General features: G+C 46.1%; 1 protein-coding gene across 9 annotated transcripts in view; it reads right to left on the bottom strand.

The window, feature by feature from the left end:
• TACC2 (transforming acidic coiled-coil containing protein 2) overlaps window positions 1-24,937 on the bottom strand; it is a 984,629-nt gene that overhangs the window by 238,244 nt on the left and 721,448 nt on the right. For all 9 annotated transcript variants that reach the window (XM_069611973.1, XM_069611974.1, XM_069611969.1 and 6 more), the window contains 2 exons: window positions 23,613-23,773; window positions 7,902-9,249 (listed from right to left, as the gene is read on the bottom strand). In XM_069611973.1, coding sequence (XP_069468074.1) covers window positions 7,902-9,249; window positions 23,613-23,773 — 1,509 coding nt within the window. The remainder of the gene's footprint in view (window positions 1-7,901; window positions 9,250-23,612; window positions 23,774-24,937) is intronic.

The following is a 24,937-nucleotide window of genomic DNA, read 5'->3' as shown; positions in this document are numbered from 1 at the left end:
TTTCACTGGGGTCTTATCGATGGGCTGAAAAGAGGATTCCCTCTGCGGTGGCAGGGAAACTCTGGGCCCCAAGGTTGCCTCCATTGGGTTTAGCCTCCACAGGCTTGGCCAGGGCCGCCACGACTCCCTCGATAGAGGCCTTAGCCGGGTGAATCAAAGCCTTGATGACTTTGGACGCACTTGAGGCCTTCACCTTGGGGGGAGGGTCGCCGCCTCGCTCCCCCTCGGCTTTCTCTGTCGGGATCGACCGGGGCTTCTCCCAAAGCTTACCCGGGTTCTCCAACTTCCTTTTTCCCGAGCCAGAGCGTTGGCTCGTGGTTGATGGCGTCGGTGAAAGTGCGCTCTGCCTGGCAGCCGAGGAGCCAGACCGTTTGGCGCTCCCGGTGCCCGTGGACTTGCGGTGCTTTGCCTTTTGTTGGTCCCTCGTCGCCGGAGCGCCCTCAAAGGTCTTAGAAGACCGCTCGGACCTCTTCTTCTTCTCACCTGCCGCTGGGCTCTTCCCCTCCAGCCAGTTGGTGAGGCGGATTCGCCGATCCTTCATGGTCCGTTCCGACATGTTCTGGCAAAATGCACAGTCCTTCTCCACGTGCGTTTTGTCTTCGTGAATGCTCGTCCTCCTTGAACACATTCTGCAATCCGCATCCAGGTCAGCTCCTGAACAGCCTGGATCCGGGTGTCAGGCTCCCTTTTTCCTGGGCCATGTCCGCGGGGGGTAGGCCTCAAAGAATCTTCCAGAATCCTCTAAGAAGAGGGACTTGATGAAAACTTCGCCCTTGAGGGGCGTAGAAAATTCCGAAACGGGTCTCCGTTGATCGGAAGTAGAAACGGTGGAGCTTGAGGCTCGATTGACCGAAAAAATGAGGTTTAACTCTTTGAAAAATCGCAAAACGCAGTAAAAGCTTGCGAGCTATAGCACGAGGACTCCCAACACTTGAACGTACAGTACAAATCTGAAGATGGCTGCCAGAGGAGGGGCTTAGGTAGAGGGCAGTCATTGGCTGGGGACAGTATGACCCAGAGACCAGTGATTGGTTATTAGGAGAAAGACAGTTCAGAAACGAAACTGAAACTGATTTTTTCTTTACCGAGGATTCCCAGCCTGACGACAGGGAGTATTCATGAGCATGTGAATCCATGCCAGACCCCATGCTGGAGAAAACATGAAGAGCGACAGGGCGATTACTTACCAATTGTTGGGTCCGACCCCTTTCTGATAAGCAGTGCTGCAACTGGCCTACTCTTACTTGACAGCCGGCCACTGAGGGGATGGGGGGATTGGATGTCTCTTATTCACTCAGTAGAGATTACTCTAAGAAAGGATGCTTTTATTATGTCACTGTTGGGTTGAATTTCCTTTTTGGGTGTAATTCTCCCCACTTATGAGGCCTCCAGCACTTTTTTCTGGACTCTTGGATTTTTTACCAATTCTCCTGAGTGAGTTGTAACCTTTTTCCGCACTCACTCAGTCTTTTACTCTACACTTGGGAACCTTTTTCAACCCTTTTGGTTGTATCTTTTTGGAGTCCTTAAGCAACCCTATATATTTTTTACTTGTGATAACAAACATTACCAAGGCCATGGGGATACTTTTTGTCCTACCTGACTTTTTTATTGTGGAATCAGCACATCCCACCTTATGTGGGCTGCTGAGGGGACACAATAAATTCCCTTTTCCACTTCTCCTGTATCTTTTACGGAGACAGGTTTATCTGAGTGGCTGGTTGCAGTGGATGATTTTCATTGACTTTTTGTGAACTTAACATGCAGGCTGCGGTAAGGAACCCGTGGGTCACCACTGAACTAAAATGGTGGCTCTACTTTTTTTGCCACCTCTTGATGACTTGTCCTTTCTTGAACCTTCTTCTACCTACTTGGGTGGGGGAGGTCCTGATAGGTCTTTTGTCTTTGGCGGGTTTCCTTGCGAAAGACTGTCAAGGCTCTCTGCATGCCTATCATATGTAAGCGTGCACTGACCTGTTCTTCGGTTTCAGCTTGTAGAGATTACCAATCAGCCTAAAACAGCATTTGAGACCTTGGAAAGCTCCAGGGAACTTGAGCGCTGTCCCAGATGTCTGCTGGGAAAATCCCTCGCTGACAGAAATGGAGCAGCAGAGAACATTGGTAAGTACTCCGATATGAAGTGGACGTGCAGAGTGGCAGTAGCTCTGTATCCGGGAAGATGCTCCAAAAAGGCAGCACGTCAGGATCGGGTGTTGCAGGTAAGAGAGAGACTCCAGGAACAGTGAATTGGGATATATAAAGGACAAGGATTTCAGGAAACAAAAAGTGTCAAGGACACGCGGGACTAGGAACTCCAGGAACAAGTAAGTTCGGGAGCTGAGAGAAGCACAATTTGAATCAAGCCGAAGGCAGCAGGAGAGAGAGAAACGCTTCAGAGACGAAGGGTTTCAAGAAATGTTGGACAAAAAACATAGCACGTAGGCTGCAACTGGGACTCTGGGAAGGTAGGAAAAAACAGAGACCAAGAAAAGAAAGATCACATTAAAAGTGTCAAGGCTTACTAGAATGAAGTGGCGCACTTGCTTACCATCTTGCTACTCTTGGTAAGCTCTCACTGCCTTCCGGAGTCCATCATTAGTATCTTGTTCCCCCTGTGGAGTAGACTGCTGCAGTTCGTATAGTTCCATGGCGCTGCAGAGCGTAATCTTGAAAGCATAAGTATAGTACAAATACAATGTCCCTTCCATCGTTGCCATAAAGACCAAGTCAACAACGGTTGTCTCCTGGCAATGCCTGAAAGGACAGAAAGTAGGGTGAGGGTGACTGAAATTCCACTGGTCTTTGGCTTGCAGTGCGTCTGCCTGGATCCAGTTTAAACTGGGATACTGGCTGTCTTGGACAAGCCAGCCCCCAGATTTGCAAGAAGGATTGAATAGTGATTAGTGAATCACTATGGTTTTCCTGCATAAAAAGCGAGGCTCCTGGAGCAGCCAATGGAAAGAAGAATCTGAAGAAGAACAAGAAGATGGACGTCTGCAGCCACCTCCAGTGACTACCAGTGACTGCTGAGTAAACGCTGCTGCGCCAAACTCCTCTTCTACTCGACAGTGAAGATCTAGACAGGTCGACTTCCTCCCTTTGACTGGTGGGCCTAACAAGTCTCCAGACAAACTGCATTTTGAACCATCCCTTGAAGAGCTGCGACCATCCTGAGCTGCAATCTCCCAAAATCCTGGTACCGGGAAAATGTTGCTGTGCATCATCGCCTGGGGTGCGGTTTCGGCTGGAACCTTGTGGGCATCCTTCGGGGTCTACCATGACTCTTTCCTGCTCTGAGACGTCTCCCCTTCCAAGTCAGGGATTGAGAAACGGAGGGAAGTCTGCCGTGTGACAATCATCGCTTCTCCGAAGCCTGTGCCGAGTCCCAACACGTCAGTATCGTGAAGATCGTCTGCTGGACATCCCATCAGAAGAAGCAGGCCATCTTTTTTCAGCCTCCAAGCCAAGCATCCAAACAGTAGCTGCTGTCGCCTCACCTTGGGGACACACCAATGACATTGTTCTTCATCAGAAAAGGTACTGCCCCACTCCAGGGTGCTTACCTGGGTGCCTGCTGTGTTGATCTGTACTCCCCCTGAGCGACTTGAGACACTTTGGGGTGGACAACCCAGTAGTCTTCTCCCAGGCCTAATGACATCAGCACTTTGGGCTACAGTCCATCCGGGGGGTCTATCCGACCTCCCTGAATCCTCTTTATACTAAACATTTAACCTACCTGCAACATTGAAGAATTCTGCTAAACTTTTAACTTTGACAGCATCTGCCTTCCTTTGATCTTCTGTCCATGGGCCCTGGCCACCAAGTGTCCCAACTGACTGTGAGACTCTCATCCACAGATAGGGCTGGACTTTCTAAGGTATATGCTGCCGAGAAGTTACTTACCAGTATCCTTGTTGCATTATATTGAATGTTGGTTAAAGAATTGATTTGCTAACTTGAATGCTAGTCTGACAACTTACCTGTGTATCATCTAAAGTCTACCAGTGAATTTAGTAATGCTGAACCAATGTCTTATTGTATATATGTGAATAGGTTTTCTTAACTGAAATCCTAGTAATGTGTTAGTTGCCTTTGTGTTTATAATAAGTAACCATGTTTTTTTAAAAATAAAACTACAGTGTGTAAGTTTATTCTTGACTAGAAGTGTGCTCTGAGGTCTTTGTACTTACCTACACCCCCTCTCCCTCTTAGACTAAGCCTGGCTGCTCGACCATAGTTACCAATCCTTTTGGGTAGTTCAGGCCAAACCTTAAATTTGGAGCCTGGTACTCCTAGGAGTGAGTCTTCTACAGTTCTACCACAGGTGGACTTTAGTAGAACTCCCTAACACTCACCACTTTTTTCTGAGTGTCCTCCTTGGTGACCCTAGAGACACCTAATCCCTCTCACCGGTGATTGCCGACCTCTAAATCACCCATACCATGCTTCCCTGTCCCATCTGCGCCCACCTGAACCATGCTCTCTTCCACTACCTGTCACCCAGTGGCACTATGCCCTTCCTGCACCCTACTTTTTGTACTGCTCTTCACACTCCTGGTTCATCTGCTCAGCCATCTTACCTTTATATGCTGGGGCCTCCTCTTCATTAAATGGTGTTTTGTGGGTGGCATTTCATGTGCACCCTCTTTTGTGGGTGGCATAGAAAATGCAATCAAAAGACCACAGATGCTATCAGGGAATAGCCAAGACACAAGAGCAACTTCTTAGCCAGTATTTTCCAACAACTTAAAAGCATTTGAGAAACTTGACAGATCTGCCAAAATACCTTTAGTGTGGAAGGGGCAAGACCCCTTTCCAGCCCACCCTTGTCGTCAACTTTAGAGTGGGAAGGCATATCCTGGGTGTCTTTTCCCGTTCCAAGCTGGAAATCATCAACATACAGTCATAGTGGATTATGCTGCCTGCTATCTAGAGACTTTTTCACTTTAAAAGCAACACTACACAACAGATTCTTAAGCACCTCGTTCCCATCTTCTGAAGGGCGGGTGTCCACAAGGAGATCTTGGCCAATCAAGGGTCTATATTTATGGCCCATCTCACGAGAGAAGCCAAGTCGTTATTAAACATTCAAACTCTCTGCACTTTTGTTTATCAAACCCAAATGGACCGTTTAGTTGAGTGCTTCAATCAGATATTGAAGAACCTCCTGATGAATCTGGTTGATGAGGACAGAAAGAAGTGGAATGGCTTGATCCTGTGGGCCGCCTATGCAGCATGGAAGATTATGCAAGCTTTTACGGGATTCCCACAGTTCAAACTGGACCATGGCAGAGAACCCGGAGACGTCCTGGAAAGGAGTGCTGAGAGAACATACATGATTCAGCGGCCTCCTTCGCCTAGTTCATCCAGAAGACCACAAAAATAATTATGCTTGCCCTCAAACTGGTAAATATACACAAATGTCCCAGATTCAAGTTAAGCAGAAATCGTTTTTTTGATTGTGAAACTCACTTGTGCAAATTTTAGGTGGAAAATAAAGGTTCTGAAAAGAAAGTGCTCGCTCAACGGCACAGGCCATAACTCACCACAGATGTTATCAGAGACTTGGAAGTACAAAGTCCAGAAAACCAACCACTGGACGATCTCCCAGGTATACCACGCCAACTGGTTAAAGGAATGGAAGTACACAGACAACCCCTGCGAGGGTGGCAATAGCATGCAACCAATGATCCAACGGCTCCAACTGATCTCTGCGCCAATCCCTTTAAAACCCCTTTACTGTTAGAGTACTATCACACGATTATCAAATGAATAGTATATTATTACAATACTATGAGAGAAAAAACAGTGTACCATTACAGCACTATTACTGTGTCATTACAATATCATAAGAAGACAATCACTGTACTATTACAATGCCGGCAGGAAGAAATAAATGTGCAATTTTAGCACTTTGACTGTACTATTATAACCACATGAGAAGGTAATCACTCTACATTTGCAGCACCTTCAGTGTCCTATTACAATACCATTAATGGGCAATAATTGTACTATTATAACCCCATGGCAGGATAATCACTATACTAGTGCAGCACTGTCACTGCACGATTACAATACATTATACAGCACAATCACATCACTATTATACTATCATTAGGTGAGAATCTGTAGTATTAAAGCACTATCACAGTACATTTCCAGAAGATTACTAGAGCCGGATTTGATAGGAGACTTTATGATATGATAGGTTATTTATAATGTGCTTAATACCCAGAGGTTTCTAAGCGCGGACCCAGGGATCGTTCCTGTGTTGCTCCGCATCGTCTTGCGTCCAAGGCGACCGCAATGCCCATGAGCTATCCCCCCGAGGATAGGACACAAAAAATAACACTTAGAATGAAAATAGACAATGTACATTATTTCACGCAACATGAAAGAGCTGCAACGTTAGCAGATACCCATTACCTCAAGACCCTCTTATTAAGGACTTGGCAATGGACAAATCATAAATGCGCTCCAAATCAGAAGCTTTTGGATGTGCTAATTAGATCATGAGCCGAGGGAACACCATGGATTAGAAACACATGGGGTAAAAGATCTGGGTATTGGGGTACTTGTATATTAGGAACATCAGCTGATGAACGGACAAAGAAACATTTAGTGACGATTTAGTAACACATCAGGAAAAGCTTATTGAAAAACGTATGAAACCCCTGGGTGAGAGCTTACTGGTTACCCTTTATATGTTTGAATGAAACCCCTGGATGAGAGCTTACTGGTTACCCTTTATATGTTCGTATGAAACCCCTGGGTGAGAGGTTACTGGTTACCCTTTATATGTTCGTATGAAACCCCTGGATGAGAGCTTACTGGTTACCCTTTATATGTTCGTATGAAACCCCTGGATGAGAGCTTACTGGTTACCCTTTATATGTAGGCAACATTATTTGCTGGATTTGAGTATTATCTTGAGAATTACGTTTCAAAAAATTGAGATCACGGTACGTCAATTTCAAATTGGCAATTCTGCCAGTGAATCCTATTAAGGCCGAAATTCTCTTTAATGCTGGTTACCTATTACTTAAGGAAACACTTTGCAGCTTTTTGTTTCTCTGCCCGTTGTGTCACACTGTACATGCCAGCTGGCTAACACCTCTCCTCTTACAGAGTTCAGACCCGCATTCATCTTCTGCCAATATGCACCAATGGCACTACCTACATGGCGGACAGTAAAAAAGCACCAATAAAATGGCACCCACTCTTGAACCAAAATACTACGCTAATTAAAAACTAGATGAAAGAAAATGCATGAGTAGTTTTGGTAACGAATATGTGGGAAAACACTACTGCGTGATTGCCAATCAATTTTACTACTTCCTTTAATCATGTTTTATATATTGGTTAAATGAACGTGTTTTGTAAGGATGTTGGACTAGGAATAAGCATATTTGATTTCGTAGTATTGGGTCTCTATGGTGTTGTATCTCTAAGGTACAGTAATGTTGTATTTATTGTCTTGCTACTGTACTGCTGTGGTGTTACTGAAGTTCGTCGGTAGTGTTATACTATGATGGTCTTTCCAAGACACTGTTGTAGTGTTTTGTATGATATGGTTGTGCTATATGCTATCATTCTGTTGTGCTGTTGTGTCGTTAGTGTCTCACAACATTATTCCTATGGCAATACTGGTTTCCTATGGGATAGTTGTGATATTTCCATGGACCCGCTGAGTTAGCAGTGTATTTCTATGGCACTTTTGTGGTGCTCGTGACTTCCCATGATTTTACTGTGTTATTACTGGCTTTCTGTGCTACCGCTATAGTGTTACTGTTGTGATACAGTTGCATTTCCATGATGTTGTCTAACCTACCCCTCCCGCCCCACGCCCTTGGTACCCTAATGGGATGATCCTCCAACCCTTACTTGGTACTTTGACTTACGTCTTCAGTGGAGTCTTCTTTTTCTTGGCCGGCTTATTAATGGTGTCTCCGTCTCCCCCAGGTCCATCGTCAGTGCAGGCCGATATCTCAAATGCAGCCGGAGCCTTAGCGGGAGAGCCTGGGATCTTAGGGGAGGCTTTGAATGGACTCCCCACATCCACTGGGCTGTCTGCTCTCATCTCAGAGGATGACAGCACAGCCACCTTTGATGGTTCTGGCATTTTTCCGCTGGAGGAAAAGGGATTAAAATTGGGGTCGTCCCACTTGTCGAAGTCAAAAGTGTAGGACCCCTTGGCAATGGGTACATCATCAAGGTCCAGTGGGGGCTGGGTTGGTGTGCTCTCTGGTTTCTCGGTTACTTTCTTCGCCTTGGTCTTCCTCAGAGGCATTTTGGCGCCAGGTTTCTTCCCCAGTTTTTTGGGAGGGGGCCGGGACGGTTGCCCCTCGCCACCCTCCTGTTCCTCAGAGTAATCGAACTCCAGCCTGACGGATTGCGCGCGAACTGCCGGGAGATCCTCCCCTCCGGTGTCTGGCGGGGTCACCTCCAGGGCCTTGGGCTCTGGGGCAGGAGACCAGGCTTTCCTAATGGCCGGTGGTGAGTTCTGCACCTTGCCCTGGTTGGTTATAGGGGCTTCAACAGCTGAAAAAAGACTTGGGTCAATTAGGGATGAAGGGGGAGACTGCTGGGACACAGGTCCCTGTTCAGGGAATAGGGCAGGTTTGACGTCTGCTGAGTCCAGTGGCTCTCTCTCAATGGCTGGCACTAGAGTTTCCTCGGGGGGCACCTCAAACTTCTGACCAGCAGCCGGCACCTCTGCCTGCTCACTAAAGGCAGGCACAACTATCTCTTCCTCAGTTGCCGGCCCGCCCTCTGGAGGTTCTATCACCCCTAGAATATCAGGAGACTTTCTGACTGCTGACTTCTTCTTCAAGGAAGTAGGGCGTGGTTTCTTGACCCTCTTTAGGGTGCTTGAAGCACTGGCAGTGCCAGATATGTCCCCAGCATCCCCACTGCCCAGGTACGAGGATCCGTCAAAGTCACTGGCCTGCAGGCTAAGGGAGCGGGCAAGAGTGGATCTGGGCGCGGGTACAGAGTCAGTGGATTTACGACGGGCTCGGACTTTCGGCTCCCGCTGGGTCGGGTCACTTTCCAAAGGTGAGTCTGCGAATGGATCGACCACTTCGATGGCATTAAAGTCTAGGTTGTAGGTACCGCTGGCAGCTATGGGCTTGTCCTCGTCAAAGGTGGAGGAGAAGGAGCGTGAAGGGGGCCGGAAGGGGCTCTCGTCCACGGAGTCAGCGTGGGACACATCAGTGAACGAGACTGTGTCTGAGGTGGAGCCCAATCCTGTTTGGAGAGAATATGAGAAGTCAGTCATAGAAAGGCATACAAAACACACAGCCTAGCAGCATGCCAACGCTCCATTGTTGCATCATAGTCACGCATGCAGCTAGCACTTGAGTGCAATGTCTTCAAAGGGAACACAGAAAGAAATACAATTGTGTGTAAACAAGCAAGATGACATTCTGTGTGCCGATCAGTGGGTTGTGGTCCGGCTGCTTATGGGAAGATGCTAGAGTGTTGAAGTCCCACGAGAAGAGGTGGCTGTTAAGCAGTTCCCTACATTATAATAGATCTGGTGTATTCTAATGCTTGCGTGTAGAATGTTTTGGAGTTGGGCGTGGGGGTGACTATTTGGAACCAGTGAGGGTACTTTTGCAATTGTGGATCATAGCAGAAGAATTGAAACCATAGTCATAAGACTACTTTACTGTGCTCATAGAAACGCCCCTGCCTACTGCTAAATGGCATCATAACATTCAAATTTGGTCAATTTACCATTGTCCACTGTTTACTGCACATGCGTATGTTTCCAATGCCACTGTTCTCATGCGTCAACACTGACACTTCCTATTAGTACGCACACTCATAGCCCATAATCTTGCTCAAACATATATAGAAGTAACCGAGCCCTCTCAGTCTTTCTTATGCACTTCAGCTACCTGCTTGTAATTAATGGATGCTCATAGTAAATAACTGTAGTATAGTTTGCAAACTCTCGATTTTAGCGATACCACTGAATATGTATTCCGTATCTTGCCTTAGCTGCTTTGGCCACTAGCCTGTACTGTTAATCTTGATTATAGGAGCCCGCATACTGGGCTTATTGCATTTTGCTACATATATAGCTATTTCTTAATTCTAGGTAATACATTGATTATGTTTACTGTTTACTGATCCTGAAAGGTCTTGACCCTAACACTGAGATACCGTGACACACCTGCCTAGCTCAACCTACCCTATCTCACAAAGACCACCTATACCTTTACGGTACCAGCATCAGCATGCCCCTACCTGTTACTAACCAGACACTCTACTTGACACTCCTTGCCCTAAACATCACGCTCTACACCATGGCACTCATCACCACCAATAAGACATTGCCATCTATGACACCTACCACCTCACCCTACGCGACTACCGTGTCCCTCTCTTACCCCTCAGACGCCATAAATCACCCACCGTACCTGCCATGCCCAACCTCAGACAGAAATCTATGCCTCAGAGCTAGACTAGCAAAGATATATGAGCCCTCTGCTAGGCCGCTTAACATATCCTATGCTTCCAGGACCCAGAGCATGCCTTTTGAACCTCTGCGCAGCCCCAATCCTTCTAAAAAAAAGTCAATAAAGCTTAGTAAACCTAAAACTTCACATACTCCTTTGCCCACCACTCTCATTCCCACAAGCCCCCAGATAAAAGGCGCCTTAATCAACGCCAGATCACTGGTAGCACATGCTACCGATGTAGCTGATCTGATTGTGAACGAGGATTTAGACTTCCTTGCCATTACTGAAACATGGCTACACCCTGCGGCTGGCCCTATGATCATGCTAGCAGTCCCCGAGGGATTTTCCATCGTAAAACAGGACAGACAGAATGCTAGAGGTGGAGGCATCGCCTTTATTTACGGATGCAGCCTCAACATGCAACTGGCTGCCCAGTCCAACCTCCAGTCCTGTGAATCACTTTCAGTTAAAGTTCCCCTAACTAATGACCAAACCTTAAACATCCACCTAATATACCGTCCACCAGGCCCGCCCGGAACCTTCATGGATGATATTAACTCCATTTTAACTAATAACCTTAAAAGCATGTCACAAGTACTTCTTCTTGGAGACCTGAACATGGGCTTTAATGACCATTCAGACCAGCTTGCCACAACTGTAGCTAACACCCTGTCTGACCTTGAATTTACCCAGAGTAACACTGCTACCCTTGAGAAAGGCAGGATCCTTGACTGGGTCGCAGACCATAACTGCCAGGCCAACATACTATCCATCTCACCTCTAGCCTGGACAAACCACCATCTAGTATCCTTCTTGCTCTCAACCAACAAACCCCCACCTTCTGTGGCCATCAGGGCTCCTCCCACTTTGGTCTTATCCCTTCTGTAATGGCTTGGCAGGCGAAGAACGGTGGTCTGGAGGGTTGCCCAGAGCAACGCCAGTGGTTAAGATTCATTCTAAACCTTCCAGCCATCACCTCTTTGTTTTTGCTGTGTCACCCCGAGTGGGACGGGTATGCCCAGACGTGGGTCCCGTGCCTGCTGGGCCTAGAGACCCAAGCTACTCCTCACTGATGAGCCCCAACAAGGGCGAAACATGTTTGGGGATGCTTGTGGTCTCGTGCAGAGGGAATGTGACCTAGCAGTTCGGGCTGGACTGCCCCTTTTGGGGTGGGGCCAAGCCTGATTTGCATATGGTCTTATCCCTTCTGTAATGGCTTGGCAGGCGAAGAACGGTGGTCTGGAGGGTTGCCCAGAGCAACGCCAGTGGTTAAGATTCATTCTAAACCTTCCAGCCATCACCTCTTTGTTTTTGCTGTGTCACCCCGAGTGGGACGGGTATGCCCAGACGTGGGTCCCGTGCCTGCTGGGCCTAGAGACCCAAGCTACTCCTCACTGATGAGCCCCAACAAGGGCGAAACATGTTTGGGGATGCTTGTGGTCTCGTGCAGAGGGAATGTGACCTAGCAGTTCGGGCTGGACTGCCCCTTTTGGGGTGGGGCCAAGCCTGATTTGCATATGGTCTTATCCCTTCTGTAATGGCTTGGCAGGCGAAGAACGGTGGTCTGGAGGGTTGCCCAGAGCAACGCCAGTGGTTAAGATTCATTCTAAACCTTCCAGCCATCACCTCTTTGTTTTTGCTCCTCCCACTTTAACCAGAAACAAAAGAAAATCACTGCGGACAGGCCGCTACCGATACTCCTCTCTACTCTCAATTCTCTCCATGACAATTCCGACCTTGAGAACTTAGTAGAAGAATTTAATAAAGTCATGACGACCTTGTTGAATCAGATTGCCCCAGCGAAACTAAGACCTAGCAAACAAAAAACCCACCTGAATAATTGGTTCACACCATTCCTAAAAGGCCTACGACAACAAAAAAGAAAATGTGAGGCCATATGGAGCAAACATCCATCTGAAGCTAATAAACTCAAACTTGCTAAACTGTCCTCCTTGTACAAAAAAGAAATTTACCTTGCAAAAATGCCAAGTCAAATATAAAGGAACTGTTAACTATTCTTAAAGAAGTAGCGACCCCAATAGCACCACCTGATACTTGCATAAAAGACAAAAAATGGTGCGAGGACATCCAATTCGCTGTTTCCAATAAAATAGCCACTCTACAAAATAAAATCTCCCGCAAACGAATCAGCTTACCTGATCCCTCTGCCTCCAATTCCCCAGGCAAAGACAGTAGAGGCGATGCCACACAATTCAACTTCACTAAGGTCTCCATCATTGAAGTGGAAAGAATAATTTTATCCCTTAAACCGTCAAACTGTCACAGGGATATATGTCCGGCCCAACTTATCAAGGATGCGACCCGCGACTTATCGCCATTCATCACCAAACTTATCAATGCATCCTTCACCACTGGCATCATTCCCACCAATATGAAACAGTCATGGGTACTCCCATTGCTAAAAAAAAACACTCTCGACCCATCTATACCGACCAACTATAGGCCCATCACCACGGTGCCTTTTCTCCTAAAAATCTTGGATAAGGTAGCTTACACCCAAATTCAAAAACATTTGGAACAACATCACCTGCTAGGGGCTAGACAATCTGGCTTCCGCCCCCAGCATGGCACTGAAATTGCCCTCATTGATTTAAAGACCCAAATCGATGAGCTTAAAGATAAGGGGAAATCAGCAATACTCCTCCTCCTAGATCTCTCAGCGGCCTTGTCGATCTTGTCGACGATTCCATCTTATGTAACCACCTTAATACAGCAGCACACTTCTCCCATCAAGCCATCACTTGAATTAGATCCTTCTTAAATGGCAGAACAATGAGGGTCTTCTCGCCGCTAGAGGCTGCTGACCCCATACCCATCACCTGTGGTGTGCCTCAGGGATCCTGTGTCTTGCCAACACTCTACAACATCTTCACTAAGCCCCTTTTCGATGATCTGGATCATCTTGGTATCACCTGCACTAACTATGCAGGTGATACCCAGATCCTCCTCCCGCTTTCTGGGGATTATGAAAAGGATTTGGCCTTGGTGAATAGAGTGTATATTATCATCCAGGCATGGATGGCCACTCACGGCCTATGCCTGAATGATGATAAAACTGAACTCATCACCCTAGGCATCCAACCCAACCTAAAAAAACGAGGACCCAAATACTCATCATTCATAATTGATGGTAACATCATAAAAGTAGAGCATGAAGTAAAAACACTCGGCTTCTACCTCGATTCCCAATTATCATTCACAAAACAGGTTAACTCCCTTGCATCGTCTACAGCCTACACATGCAAATTGATACGCACTGGTAAACCATTCCTCTCAGATAACAGCTGCATTACTTTAGCCAGAGCTCTCATCCTCTCACGTCTGGACGACTGTAATGCACTCTACCTAGGATCACCCAAAGCCACTATCAAACGTATCCAAATCCTTCAAAACAATGCCCTGAGAGCGGCCCTAGGCATGTCCCGAAAAGAACACATTTCCCAGGTTAGTCAACAGCATAACTGGCTCCCAACTCATGAGAAAGTACTCCTGAAAACTCTATCTCTGACTCATAAATCCCTCAACAATGCCGCTCCCATCTATCTAGTGGAGAGATTCCACAAGCAGACATCATCCAGACCTACCAGATCTGCCAATAAAGACCGTCTTATCGTACCCACCTTCAAACGGGCCACAATCGGAGGCAACAGTTTCCCGGTGAAAGCGTCCAAACTTTGGAACAATTTGCCTCCCAGCTTAAGAATGAACCAAGCCTACAACAAATTCAGAGCCAACACTATTATATGGCTAAAAACCGAACAACCAACTCTCCTAACCTAGTAGAAAGACTATCTACATGACCACGCCAGCCTGCCACCAACCACTGCTCTGTATCTCTTGCTTCGGTCCTCTGTATATTATGTAGGTAAACATGTCTCCTTGTAATTAACCCCCACATGCTTACATTATGTATATTGACGTGTATATAAGTCCTGTATAACTTTTTCATAATTGTGGTGTATTCCCGTTGGTATAATTTGTGTGTAACCAAGTCTCGCATATTCTTGTATCTGCTGCGCCCTGTTGCCCTTGGGTATGACGCGCATTATAAATAATAAACAAACAAACAAACAAACAAATGGACCCTCTGGTAGGAATGTCTTTACAGAGTATTCCGCTTTTTAACTAGGTACGGTATGTTGGTTTTCAGGGTAATAGAGAGGTGGTGCAACATGGCTGTGACGTGAATCGCTACTCTAGCTTCATATTAGCCTGACTACTGCCTTTTGAATAAATTTTGGGGCATGGAAGTCCAATTCATGTTGACCCAGAAGACAGAATGGCAGTAGTTTGAAGAGGATGAGGGCCTGGGAATACCTTTTGAAATATTTTGGGGATGAAGAACTTCAGTTAGATTAGCACTTTAATGGTGCTGAAGCACGTCTAACTCCCTGCTCATTTGGGGTTCAGCCAGACCCGGTTTTAAATGTGTCACTGCATGTTTCTTTTGGCAGCGGTGGTCAGGTCGACTAGGGGTTAATTCCCCTGACTTCCTGGTTCTAGGTTGTGACATCACTGAGGTTTCAATGGTCAGTCTGCATGCACTGCGAGTGGCCTCCACCACAGACGACACTGTGGTATTAGTAAATTGTGACCAGGAGAGGATTTATATGGACTGGACAAAAGCTGACAGTGACAGAGGAAAGGTACAGCTGGATCCCCAGCCGCAGAGGTGGTAACTGGGGCCAGGTGTGGTCACAGGAACTGGCACGGGGAGCAAAAGGTATGTCTCAGGACTAGAAGCTTTCCTTTCAAAACTCCCATGGGCCTATCCATGTTGGGGAGTCTATCCAAGACTGTTCTGTCCTGTAATTGCCTGGCCTCTCAGGAGGGAGAGTATTTGGGGAGTACAGCCGAGTCATAACCCCTGGCAAGCTTGGGCATGCGAGCAGGGAGTGGCCTGACAGAACGACTAACTGAAGGACGAGAGTTAGTATGTATTTTAAAAGACCTGTTGATCTGGTGTAAGGCTTAAAAGACACACATGTTCTGACGCGGGAGAGGACTGGAGTGTGGTCCCTAAGAGTATGAGCCTAGGGCCTGCTTATGAAGCTAAGAGTTGCAGACCTTTTAAATATATGCTGGTGCTTAAACCTGAGAGCAACACAGGTGCGCCCTGTAAGGTAGGCATGTAGGTGCTATAATATTGCCCCTAATAAAGCCACAAACTGGACCCCCCCCCCATATGTTTAAGGCATGTAGGCAATATATTGGGGCCCTGTAAAAATGCTGACTGGTGGGTGGCACTGAATTCAGTCTGAATTTACGCAGGATGACGTGCAATTCAGGTGTTCTCATGTAATTCTGCGTTTCTTATTGGCTGCTTTACTGAATGTGACAGAGTGCTTACCGAGGCACCTGGCAGACCCCCTGCACAAGGTGAATGTGTGCGGAAAACGGAATGAAGCATTTCAGTCAGCATTGCTGCCTCCACAAGTGTCGAGATGCGCTGCGCGGCTTGGTGCGGGCTTTAATAGGATATTGAGGAATCTGGTTGCGCAGTGATTTTGTGAGCAGAGAGTTGACACAGGCCAGTGAATTCAAAGGTTCTGCTGAATTTGAATGTGCACCTGTGAAAAGTCAGGGACGTAATTCACCAAAATGCCAGGGGTAGCGGAAGTGACATCACACGATCCTTGACCCCCTGATGACATCACAGGAAGTAATGCCATTTTACCCCACCCCAAAGTGATATCGCGGGAAGCGATGGAACACACCCTTTCACCCGTTGACAAAACAGGAAGTGGCATCACATTGCATTGTACACTACGAAAAATATGGTTACGATATCACTATAATGTGATGTACATTTCATACAAGAATGGATTGCCATATGTATCGTTAAGATCAGTGTTTATAGGCCGTCATTACAAATTTACTGTGAATGCAGGCAGACGTCCATGACCAAATGATAATGTGTTATTATATAGCACTTACGCTTAAGCGCTTTATATAGAAAACATATACACCCAATATCACCCACCCTGTGTTGGTACTCATTTATCGACCTCAGAAGGATCAAAGGCTGAGTTGAGGTGTTTAATAACAGACTAAATCAGTAACTCACCCCCTGAAGTGTGCCTGAAATAAACCTTTAATGAGTCTAGCAATTATTGTATAGAATTCCAGAAAGACACATTATTTGGTATTCCCATTCTTTCTTATTTAGGGTCAGTGCTGAAAGTGTTAGACTTGTGGCACTCCTGTTCTTATTTTTCTTCTTTTTTTAAGGGGCCTGAACAAGAAAGCCAGCCAAGCCAGAGGTAAAGAGCCACATGGTGCTGGCCACAGCCCAGGAGCTTGCATTACAAAAAAAACATTAAAAAAAATAATAATAAATAAATTGTAGCGGTCGCAAGGGAGACCTCAGAGGTCGCACTTGCGACCTCTGGCGACCCTTAAATGACGTCCCTGTGTACAGTGTCACACCATTTCATGAATGTACCATCAAGCGCTTGTACATTAATTGAAAAAAAAAACACATTCCCTGTAGCGCTGTTTGGTCTGTGACCATCTGTTTGGCTGCTGCTAGGTCTCGTGTGCAAGAACGCACTTAGGGTGTCCTCATATGTTTTTGATGATGTATCCTTGGGGTCCCTACCAGCTCCCTGTGTAACTACCAGGTGGAGGCACGTTTTCCTTTAATTAATGGAAAACTCTGGTGAACTTTGTTGTGCTACACTCATGGTCAACAGCAGTTTAGCGCTGCTCCTCACCCATTCCTGTGGGAGCTACGTCATCATGCAATATGCACGTTGGGGGGTTACCCATGAGCTTGTGGCTGCCTCCGGTCACTAAAGGATAGGGAAATCACAGAGTAGAAGATAAGAGGATGCAAAGGGCAAAAGAGCGGCTGAGAAGAAGAGGAAGGGCTGAAATGGGGAGTGCCTCAGTTACCCACATCTTATTTTGGTGCTGTAGTGAGGGAGAAGCCAGAGGGTGGTAACAGCAAAGATTACCTTTCATAGGACTGGAAGGAGGAGCTGGTTTTAGGCATCTAACCGGCCATAAATTGGTGCAAGGCTGAGGTCTAGTCATGGGGATGGTTCCAGGCTGAATGCCATGTGAGATGTGGTGGGTCTACAGGCCCCTCCAGAATCTGAAGCCATTTCCCAGTATGTGGTGCAAATGGGGGATTGCTCCAGCGGGTCGATACCTGTGCGTGCAACCTTCTTCTACCATGCTACTTTAATTTTGACTGATGGATGCTCAGTGGGTTCAGATTTGAGGGTTTCTGGCTTTTAGACAGGATCTATCTAACTAACTAACTAAAGAGTTTCTTATATAGCGCAATCACTCACCCAAAGGTCTCAGGGTGCTTACATAACAACACAAACAAATAACATAAATTGAAAAATAAGAGGAAAAGAAATGGTTGCAATGGCGACTAACACGTCCTGAGAGATAGCCAGAGATCTTTAGGGCATACGATGGCAATTAGATATCAAAAAGAAAGGTCTTAAGACGTTTTCTGAATTGTTGCAGTGTGGTGGACTGTTTGAGATGGAGAGGGATTATGTTCCAATTCTTAGGGCCCCAGGCGCCAAAGCTTGCTTCACCCACTTTCTTCAGAAGGGTACGTGGTTGTGCCAATAACAAGAGACTGTTTGAGCGTAGCGTACGCTTTGGAATCGCTGTCTGTAGCCTAGTTTTTAGATATTCCGGGGCTTTGCCTGAAAGACATTTAAAAACTATAACTAGTCCTTTGAATTTAAGCCGCTGCTCAATAGAGAGCCAGTGTAACTTTCTTCGATGTTCTGAGATGTGAGTTTGGCGACTTAGGCCACATACAGCTCGAACAGCTCCATTCTGTATAGTTTGGAGACTCCTAATGTTTCTTTTTGAGGTGCCTATCAGGAGGCTGTTGCAGTAGTCCAGCTTGGTGTTAACTATGGCTGCTGCAATGGATGCTCTATTAACTTCGGACAGATATGGTCTTATTTGCCATAAGAGATGTGTGAAAAAACTGCAAGACGACTTGAGGTCGAAGAGCGCCCTTTCTTTGACTGGGAAGCAGAGAAGCAACATTGTCAGCGGTGTTAGATGGTCAAAGCATTTGAGGGAGAGGATGAGTTGAGTAGCCTGGTGTAGGGTTTCTTCATGAGCCTTGTGTACATGCGACTGTAATATTCTAACCCTGAAGATACTGCTTTATCTACTTTTAGGGAGCAGGCAGAGGAGGCAAAGGACTCTGCTTAGAAGCATAGGTGAGGTTCATTGTAATTGTAATGGGTTATTTATATCCAGAGGTTTCTAATAGCGCACTCAGGGATCTAACCTGTGTTGCTCCGCATCGTCTTGATTCCAAGACGAGCATGTTGCCCCTGAGCTATCCTCCCGAGCCTCGTGAGACCACTACCCACTAGGATTCAGGCATTTTGGGTGGAATTAGTAGTGGGCCTAAAGAGTTGGGCAACTGGAAAGGAAAGGGACAAGGATCCGGTGGCCACAGAGCAGGACCTCTCATTTCTGCCAATTCAGGGAGAGCCTGTAGAGGGCATGAGAAAGGCAAATGTTGGACCGTCTTCAATTCTGGAGTTGGATCTGAGCGTCATTGATGTTTATATGTAAAAAGGGGGCATGGGTTTCCATGATCTTGGCTGGTGGTGCCTTTTACATGTTAATCAGTGGAAGAGAGAAGGAAGGGCCTTTAAGTATCCTCCCCCCCACAGGGTATATGATCCCATCTAGACAGTGTGCCCGACAGGGAACCTGTATGGTGGCGCTGTCCCATATGAGTCATTGGCAGGGCCGCTCCACCCATGGGTATTGATAGTTTACAGTATCCACAGGCTCTTTTTCAGTAAATCAAAGTTATTCCATAATACCGATCTCATGTCACCTGTAAGTGCAGGTTTAGATTTCAAGTGAGAAGGTGGCAGGGGGCTTCTTAGGTGTGTTGGAAAGACATTACCACGCTTGGCAATACTACACTTGAAATGCAGAGGTGGGGGGCTTCAACATATTATACTAAAAGACGAAACATTGAAGAAAAAACTGAACAAGAACAATACCACATACTACCACCCAAAAGCACTACCACTGATATCCCCACTACCACACAGGAACAGCAATTCACAGGAGCATCCTCCCACATCAATACTACATCATAACGTTAATGCACACTACAGCAGCATCCCACAAGATCACCAACTCCCACAAACACCATCCCACAGCACCTACAGAAGCACCCCCCCACAACACTACAACCCAACAGTAATGCACCGTACAAGGGTTCCAGAAACTACTACCTGATGCAGGTACCTGCTCACACCACCACCAGCTCACCGCCAGCTCACAGGAACACTGCTGTTGACTATTGCACTCAACAGAAACTATTTTGAATTCAATGGTCAATTCTATTTGCAGACGAAAGGTACGGCTATGGGGGCTGCATTCACACCCAGCCTAGCGATACTTTTCATGTTCAAATTTGAATCATTACACATTCTATCTCATACTAATCCTTTCCGTTACTATATAACAAAATGGAAAAGGTACATTGATGGCATCATCTTCATCTGGACTGGATCTAAACCTGACCTGGTCCTTTTTCTGAACTGGCTGAACAATGTGGACCCAAATATCAAATTCACAATGGAATTCAGCACTACACAAATTGCATTTCTAGATTTTGGTCATCAAAGAGGAATCAGGCAAATTGATATGCTCTCTATATCGAAAAACCACTGCCCGCATAACCTTGTTACACTATTCTAGTAATCACCCTCGCCACCTTCGTGATAACCTACCGTATGGACAGTTTCTCCGCATACAGAGGAACTGCTCTAACCTGAATGATTTCTATGAACAATCTGAGAATTTGAGCACTTGCTTGATTGAGAGAGGTTATCCCAAGAGACTGATCAACAAAGCCATAAAAAGGGCACGCTTTACAGACAGGGGCATACTGCTCACCCCAGAATCACTCCCAACAAAGTGATGACATCACCAAAATGACGTGCGTCATAACCCATGGGCCACAAACATTTGCGATCAAAAAAATGATTTCTAAATATTGACCAATCGTCAAACTCAGTCTGCCCAATGCACCCTTACCACGGTTTGTGTTGAAAAGGGCCAAAAATATTTGTGACAAACTTGTTCACTCGAATTTCAAAAAGGACCCTCCTAGATTAGGCCTTTGGGACCTCAGAACTACCACTGGCCATTTCCCGTGTGGATCCTGTTCGGTTTGTCAATTTACCAAAAAACTTAAGGAATTCAAAATTGGGCCAAAAACCTGGACCCTTCCCTCTATGACAAACTGCAAAACCAAACAAGTAGTGTATTGCATCCAATGTCCCTGTGGGCTTCGCTATGTCGGACAAACGTCTCGACCAGTTCACATTAGGATTTCGGAGCATCGCTTAAGAATCCGGTGCCGGACAGATTCTGCACCCCTTGTTAGTCACTACATTGAATTACAGCACTCTGCCAATGATATTTTCTGGTGGATTCTAGATGTAGTAAAAAACACTCCTAATGTGACTCGTTGTCTTCTTCAGAAGGAGGCACGTTGGATCTATCGCTTATCTACTCATATCAACGGTTTGAATGAGGATTTTCTTCCAATATCCTGAGAACCTCTTCCTGCTCCTCATCCTAACCTTTTCCTTCTCCCTGCTTTGGTTCTCTGAGTCCCTCTGCGGTTTCCATTATTCACATTACCCATTATCTATCATTATCAGGCTGAGATTGCAGTTTCTATATTGTTCCTGCAAAAAAATCACTGTCAGCCTGCTGACTTTTTAAATTGTGCTATCCGCATTCATGTGCACATGCTGGTTGTTGCTCGCCTACTTTTAGCATCCATCTTTTTTCATTCGTGATTCTTCAAGAGCTAAGCTTGAGATGCTCTTCAGTGGCCGGACGGCCCATTTACCAATTAACCCCATTTAATTAGGAGACACGTCAGCCTCCAACCAATCAGCCTCTTTTAGATGCTGGGCTGCCCATTAACCAATGAGATTCTTTGAATTAGGAGGCACGTCAACCTCCTACCAACCCAGTTCCTCCTAGATGCAAATCAACAGGAAGAGACCTCTCATATCCAATGAGACTCTTTGAATTAGGAGGCACGTCAGCCTCCAACCAATCCGGTTCCTCCTAGATGCAACTCAACAGGAAGAGACCTTTCATACCAACGCCCCTTCCTCTGTTCCGTTCACTCGTTCACTTTTTCCGCCGCTTGCAAGCAGACGCTTCCTGTGCATCCTGCATTGTTGGACGAAATAAAGTCATGAGTTAGCCGGCAGCCTTTAGTAAACTCAAGGTAAGGAGCATTTGTCTCTGAGCAATTGCGACTAGTCCCACACGTAATCCTGTTTATCTCTGCATCTAACTGTTTCGATATGGTTGCAGGGAGTACTATTTATGCCCCCATTTGCATTCTGTTCTCTCTTTCTGTTCAGAGACAGCCATTTCTGCTTTCCCCTCTGTAGGCAAGAGGCTATCTGCCCTCCGCAGGAAGCAACTCAGCTAACCGCCAGTTGGATGCACCCCCGTTTCCTTAAGGTAGGCACATGTCATTTTTTCAATGAGACACGTAGCATTCAAAAAAGGTTCTCTAAAACCATGTATACTCAGATGCCCTTTCTAATTTTAATTTTTTAGGTCCACTTAATTTGATGACAACTGACGGACCTTAGAAGTCATCCCAGATACTTTGTGGAACGCAATATTAGGAATCCATTTATTCCAGCGCTCCCCACTAAGCACTTTTGCGAAAGGTAGTCACCTATTTTTTAACATATTACCTATGCAGCTTCATTCATGCACCCTTGTTTCTAAAACTTCTTTTATTTTAATTGCCAGAGAGCATGTTTTCTCCGATGTGGCCCCTTGTCTTTTGATGCAGCCCTGCCGCGTGTTCACCCCGCTTCCACCCGCCCAGACGCTCTGCGCTGGGATTCCTGGCTCACTTTTGCGCCTGGCTATCTCTACTCACCCACAGCAAATTGACTTGGTAATTTTTATGCCTTTGGGCGTTTTACTTTCTCTTCAAGCAATATGGGTAGTTGAATAGAAAGGGTTAATCTCTTTCACATTATTCACTTTGTTTATGTCTGCTTCCCCACAGGGTCCAGTTGTTGTATGGTATTTCACCCTGAGGAAGGCATCTTTAACTATGTCATGGAACTATTAGCCAGACAGGTGGCACTTTTGTCGAAACGTGGTCTAACGATGTCAATTTAAATGTACTGTTTATGAACTAATTCTACTCCTGTCAACTCTTTTGAGAACAACTTGTTCTAGCAGTGGCCCAATACAAGCCATAAATAAGAATATTGGCTGGGATCTAGGCCATCATACAGTTGGCAGCTTGTTGTCCAGTTTCTTTTAGAATTCTCTTTTGTTTTCTTTGTTCAAAAAGCTATGTTTAAGTTTTTGTGTTTTGCGTTTCTTTTTTTGACTACTAACCTTCCAATCATTGAACAAATGCACTTATATGTTTGTTATATTGCTTTATGTTTAGTTGTTTATGTATTTACACAACTGTTTCTTTGTTAAATAAACATATTCTATATGGTTTTTCCATCATCAGACTACCCTGCTTGCTTTCAGAGTCTGTTATAGCCCAGACCTTTGAGTGATACCTTTGCAGTACACCTTGACAAATAACTTGTTACTTGAACTAATTATTAATCAAACCCACAGCAGTGTGGACTCTCTTGTTCTAGTTTAAAGCGCATTTTCAGCGCAACCATTTACTTGTGTAGACATTGCTCGCCCACCCTCTCCCAGTTTGCCTCTTTCTGGAGTGCCTGTACTCTGATTTGCTAAACCCGACATTGCTCCAGCAGTTTTTCCCTCGCCCTCCATGGATTTCCTCTGGTACTCTACTTTGACTAGGAAGGGTAGCGGGTGTTGGCAGGACACTGTCCCTGTACACCTTCTACCACGTAGGTCCTCCAGTTCCTTTGCATTTACTAGGGATCCTGTGAGGGGCCTGCTCTTGACCATCCCTTGTTTTGTCCCTCTTTGCCGTTGGCAGTGGGGCTACCAACACGCGCGCGCACAGACACACCCACACCCACACACACATCTATACACCAGACGTATCTTCCTCCTCGTGGAGTTCTGCTGGTGGTGTCCCCCCCTTCCTTCCACCAGTACCTGTGTCCTCAGAGAGAAGTTGGATTCTTGGGGTTATTGTAACTATTTCCTCTTCCGGGAAGATCTCCTGGGGCAAGGGTGGTGATGGGGGTGGCGGCGGTGGGGCCTTCACTGGGGTGGTGGATTCCGGGGTCTCAAAAGCTTCTTCAGAGTCGGAACTCCTGGCAAACACAATAATAGGAATAATATTAATACAATGACAAATAATTACAAAAACAGTAATAAATGCAACAATAAAAGGATAATAAAAATATTAATAAAAACTCAACAACTTTGCTAACAATAGAAACGATGATGCTTATGTTAAAGAGCTTTTTTTTATAGTAAACCAAATCAGCAGGGTAGTAGTTTCAGAGTGCTGTTGGAGTGTCACACAGACACTCACTCGGAAAGCCCCCACAATTCTCCAATTTCTCATCTGACCATGGCCTAATCCCAATGGACTCACAGAACACAACTCACAGCACTGTGCACTGGTTACAAGATGCCAGCCCAAACGCTGGCTACCCCAACCTTGTGCAGCGCTCCACTGCACTCAAGCTAGGCGAATGGTGGGAATTAGATGCTGCAAACACAGGGAGCGAGGCGTTCAGCTGGGGAACAATGTTCGCGAGGGGGCCTGTCAGTCCTGTTAGGTGGACCATAGTTCTGCATAAAAGTGTTGTGATGACTAGGCACACAGATGTAATGCTGGATGCATGAGGGGCCCGAGAGTGCGCGAGGGCAATTCTGGGAATTCATTGCCTCTTTTACCTATGATGGCCGCAGCAGTGATGATAATAATAAAAGCAGTAACAGCAACAACGCAATGCTGTGAGGGGGCGTGGGGCACTCTGAGACTCCTGATTGGACACAGCATATTGCATTTCCTGTGACTAAGAAGGTTAATAGTAGCCTTTTCCAGCCGATCTCTTTATGGGACCTCTATAACCCATTACAGGACCTCCACTTAAGACCCTAAATCCTGTTCACGTGGGGCTGGGGACAGTTACAATCTCACATGGGCATGAACGTGATCAGTGAGTCAGCGTGAGTCAGCGGAACACGGCGTTACCCTCTCCTCTTTCTTGGCTACCACCCTGAGTGTGTGCTATCTACTGTAGAAGACCTAAGTGCTACACTAGCCCCCAACATATTAACATGGGGAGTCCCGCTCCAGCAGGTTGACAACGCTGCTGCTCGAGGAACCAAAGGCATCTGGATGAAAAGTGGGTGGCTGTGACCCTGCGAACAAAATTGACCTCTATGCCTAGGACTAAGAGCCCTGAGAGTTAGTTGTTGGGGTCGGGCCTTGAAGTGAGACAGGCATTCTTAGCTGCCTTGGG

This window comes from Ambystoma mexicanum, chromosome 8 (genome assembly GCF_040938575.1).
Source record: "Ambystoma mexicanum isolate Mex_15411 chromosome 8, UKY_AmexF1_1, whole genome shotgun sequence".
NCBI lineage: Eukaryota > Metazoa > Chordata > Amphibia > Caudata > Ambystomatidae > Ambystoma > Ambystoma mexicanum.
This window is presented reverse-complemented; position numbering and strand designations above follow the sequence as displayed.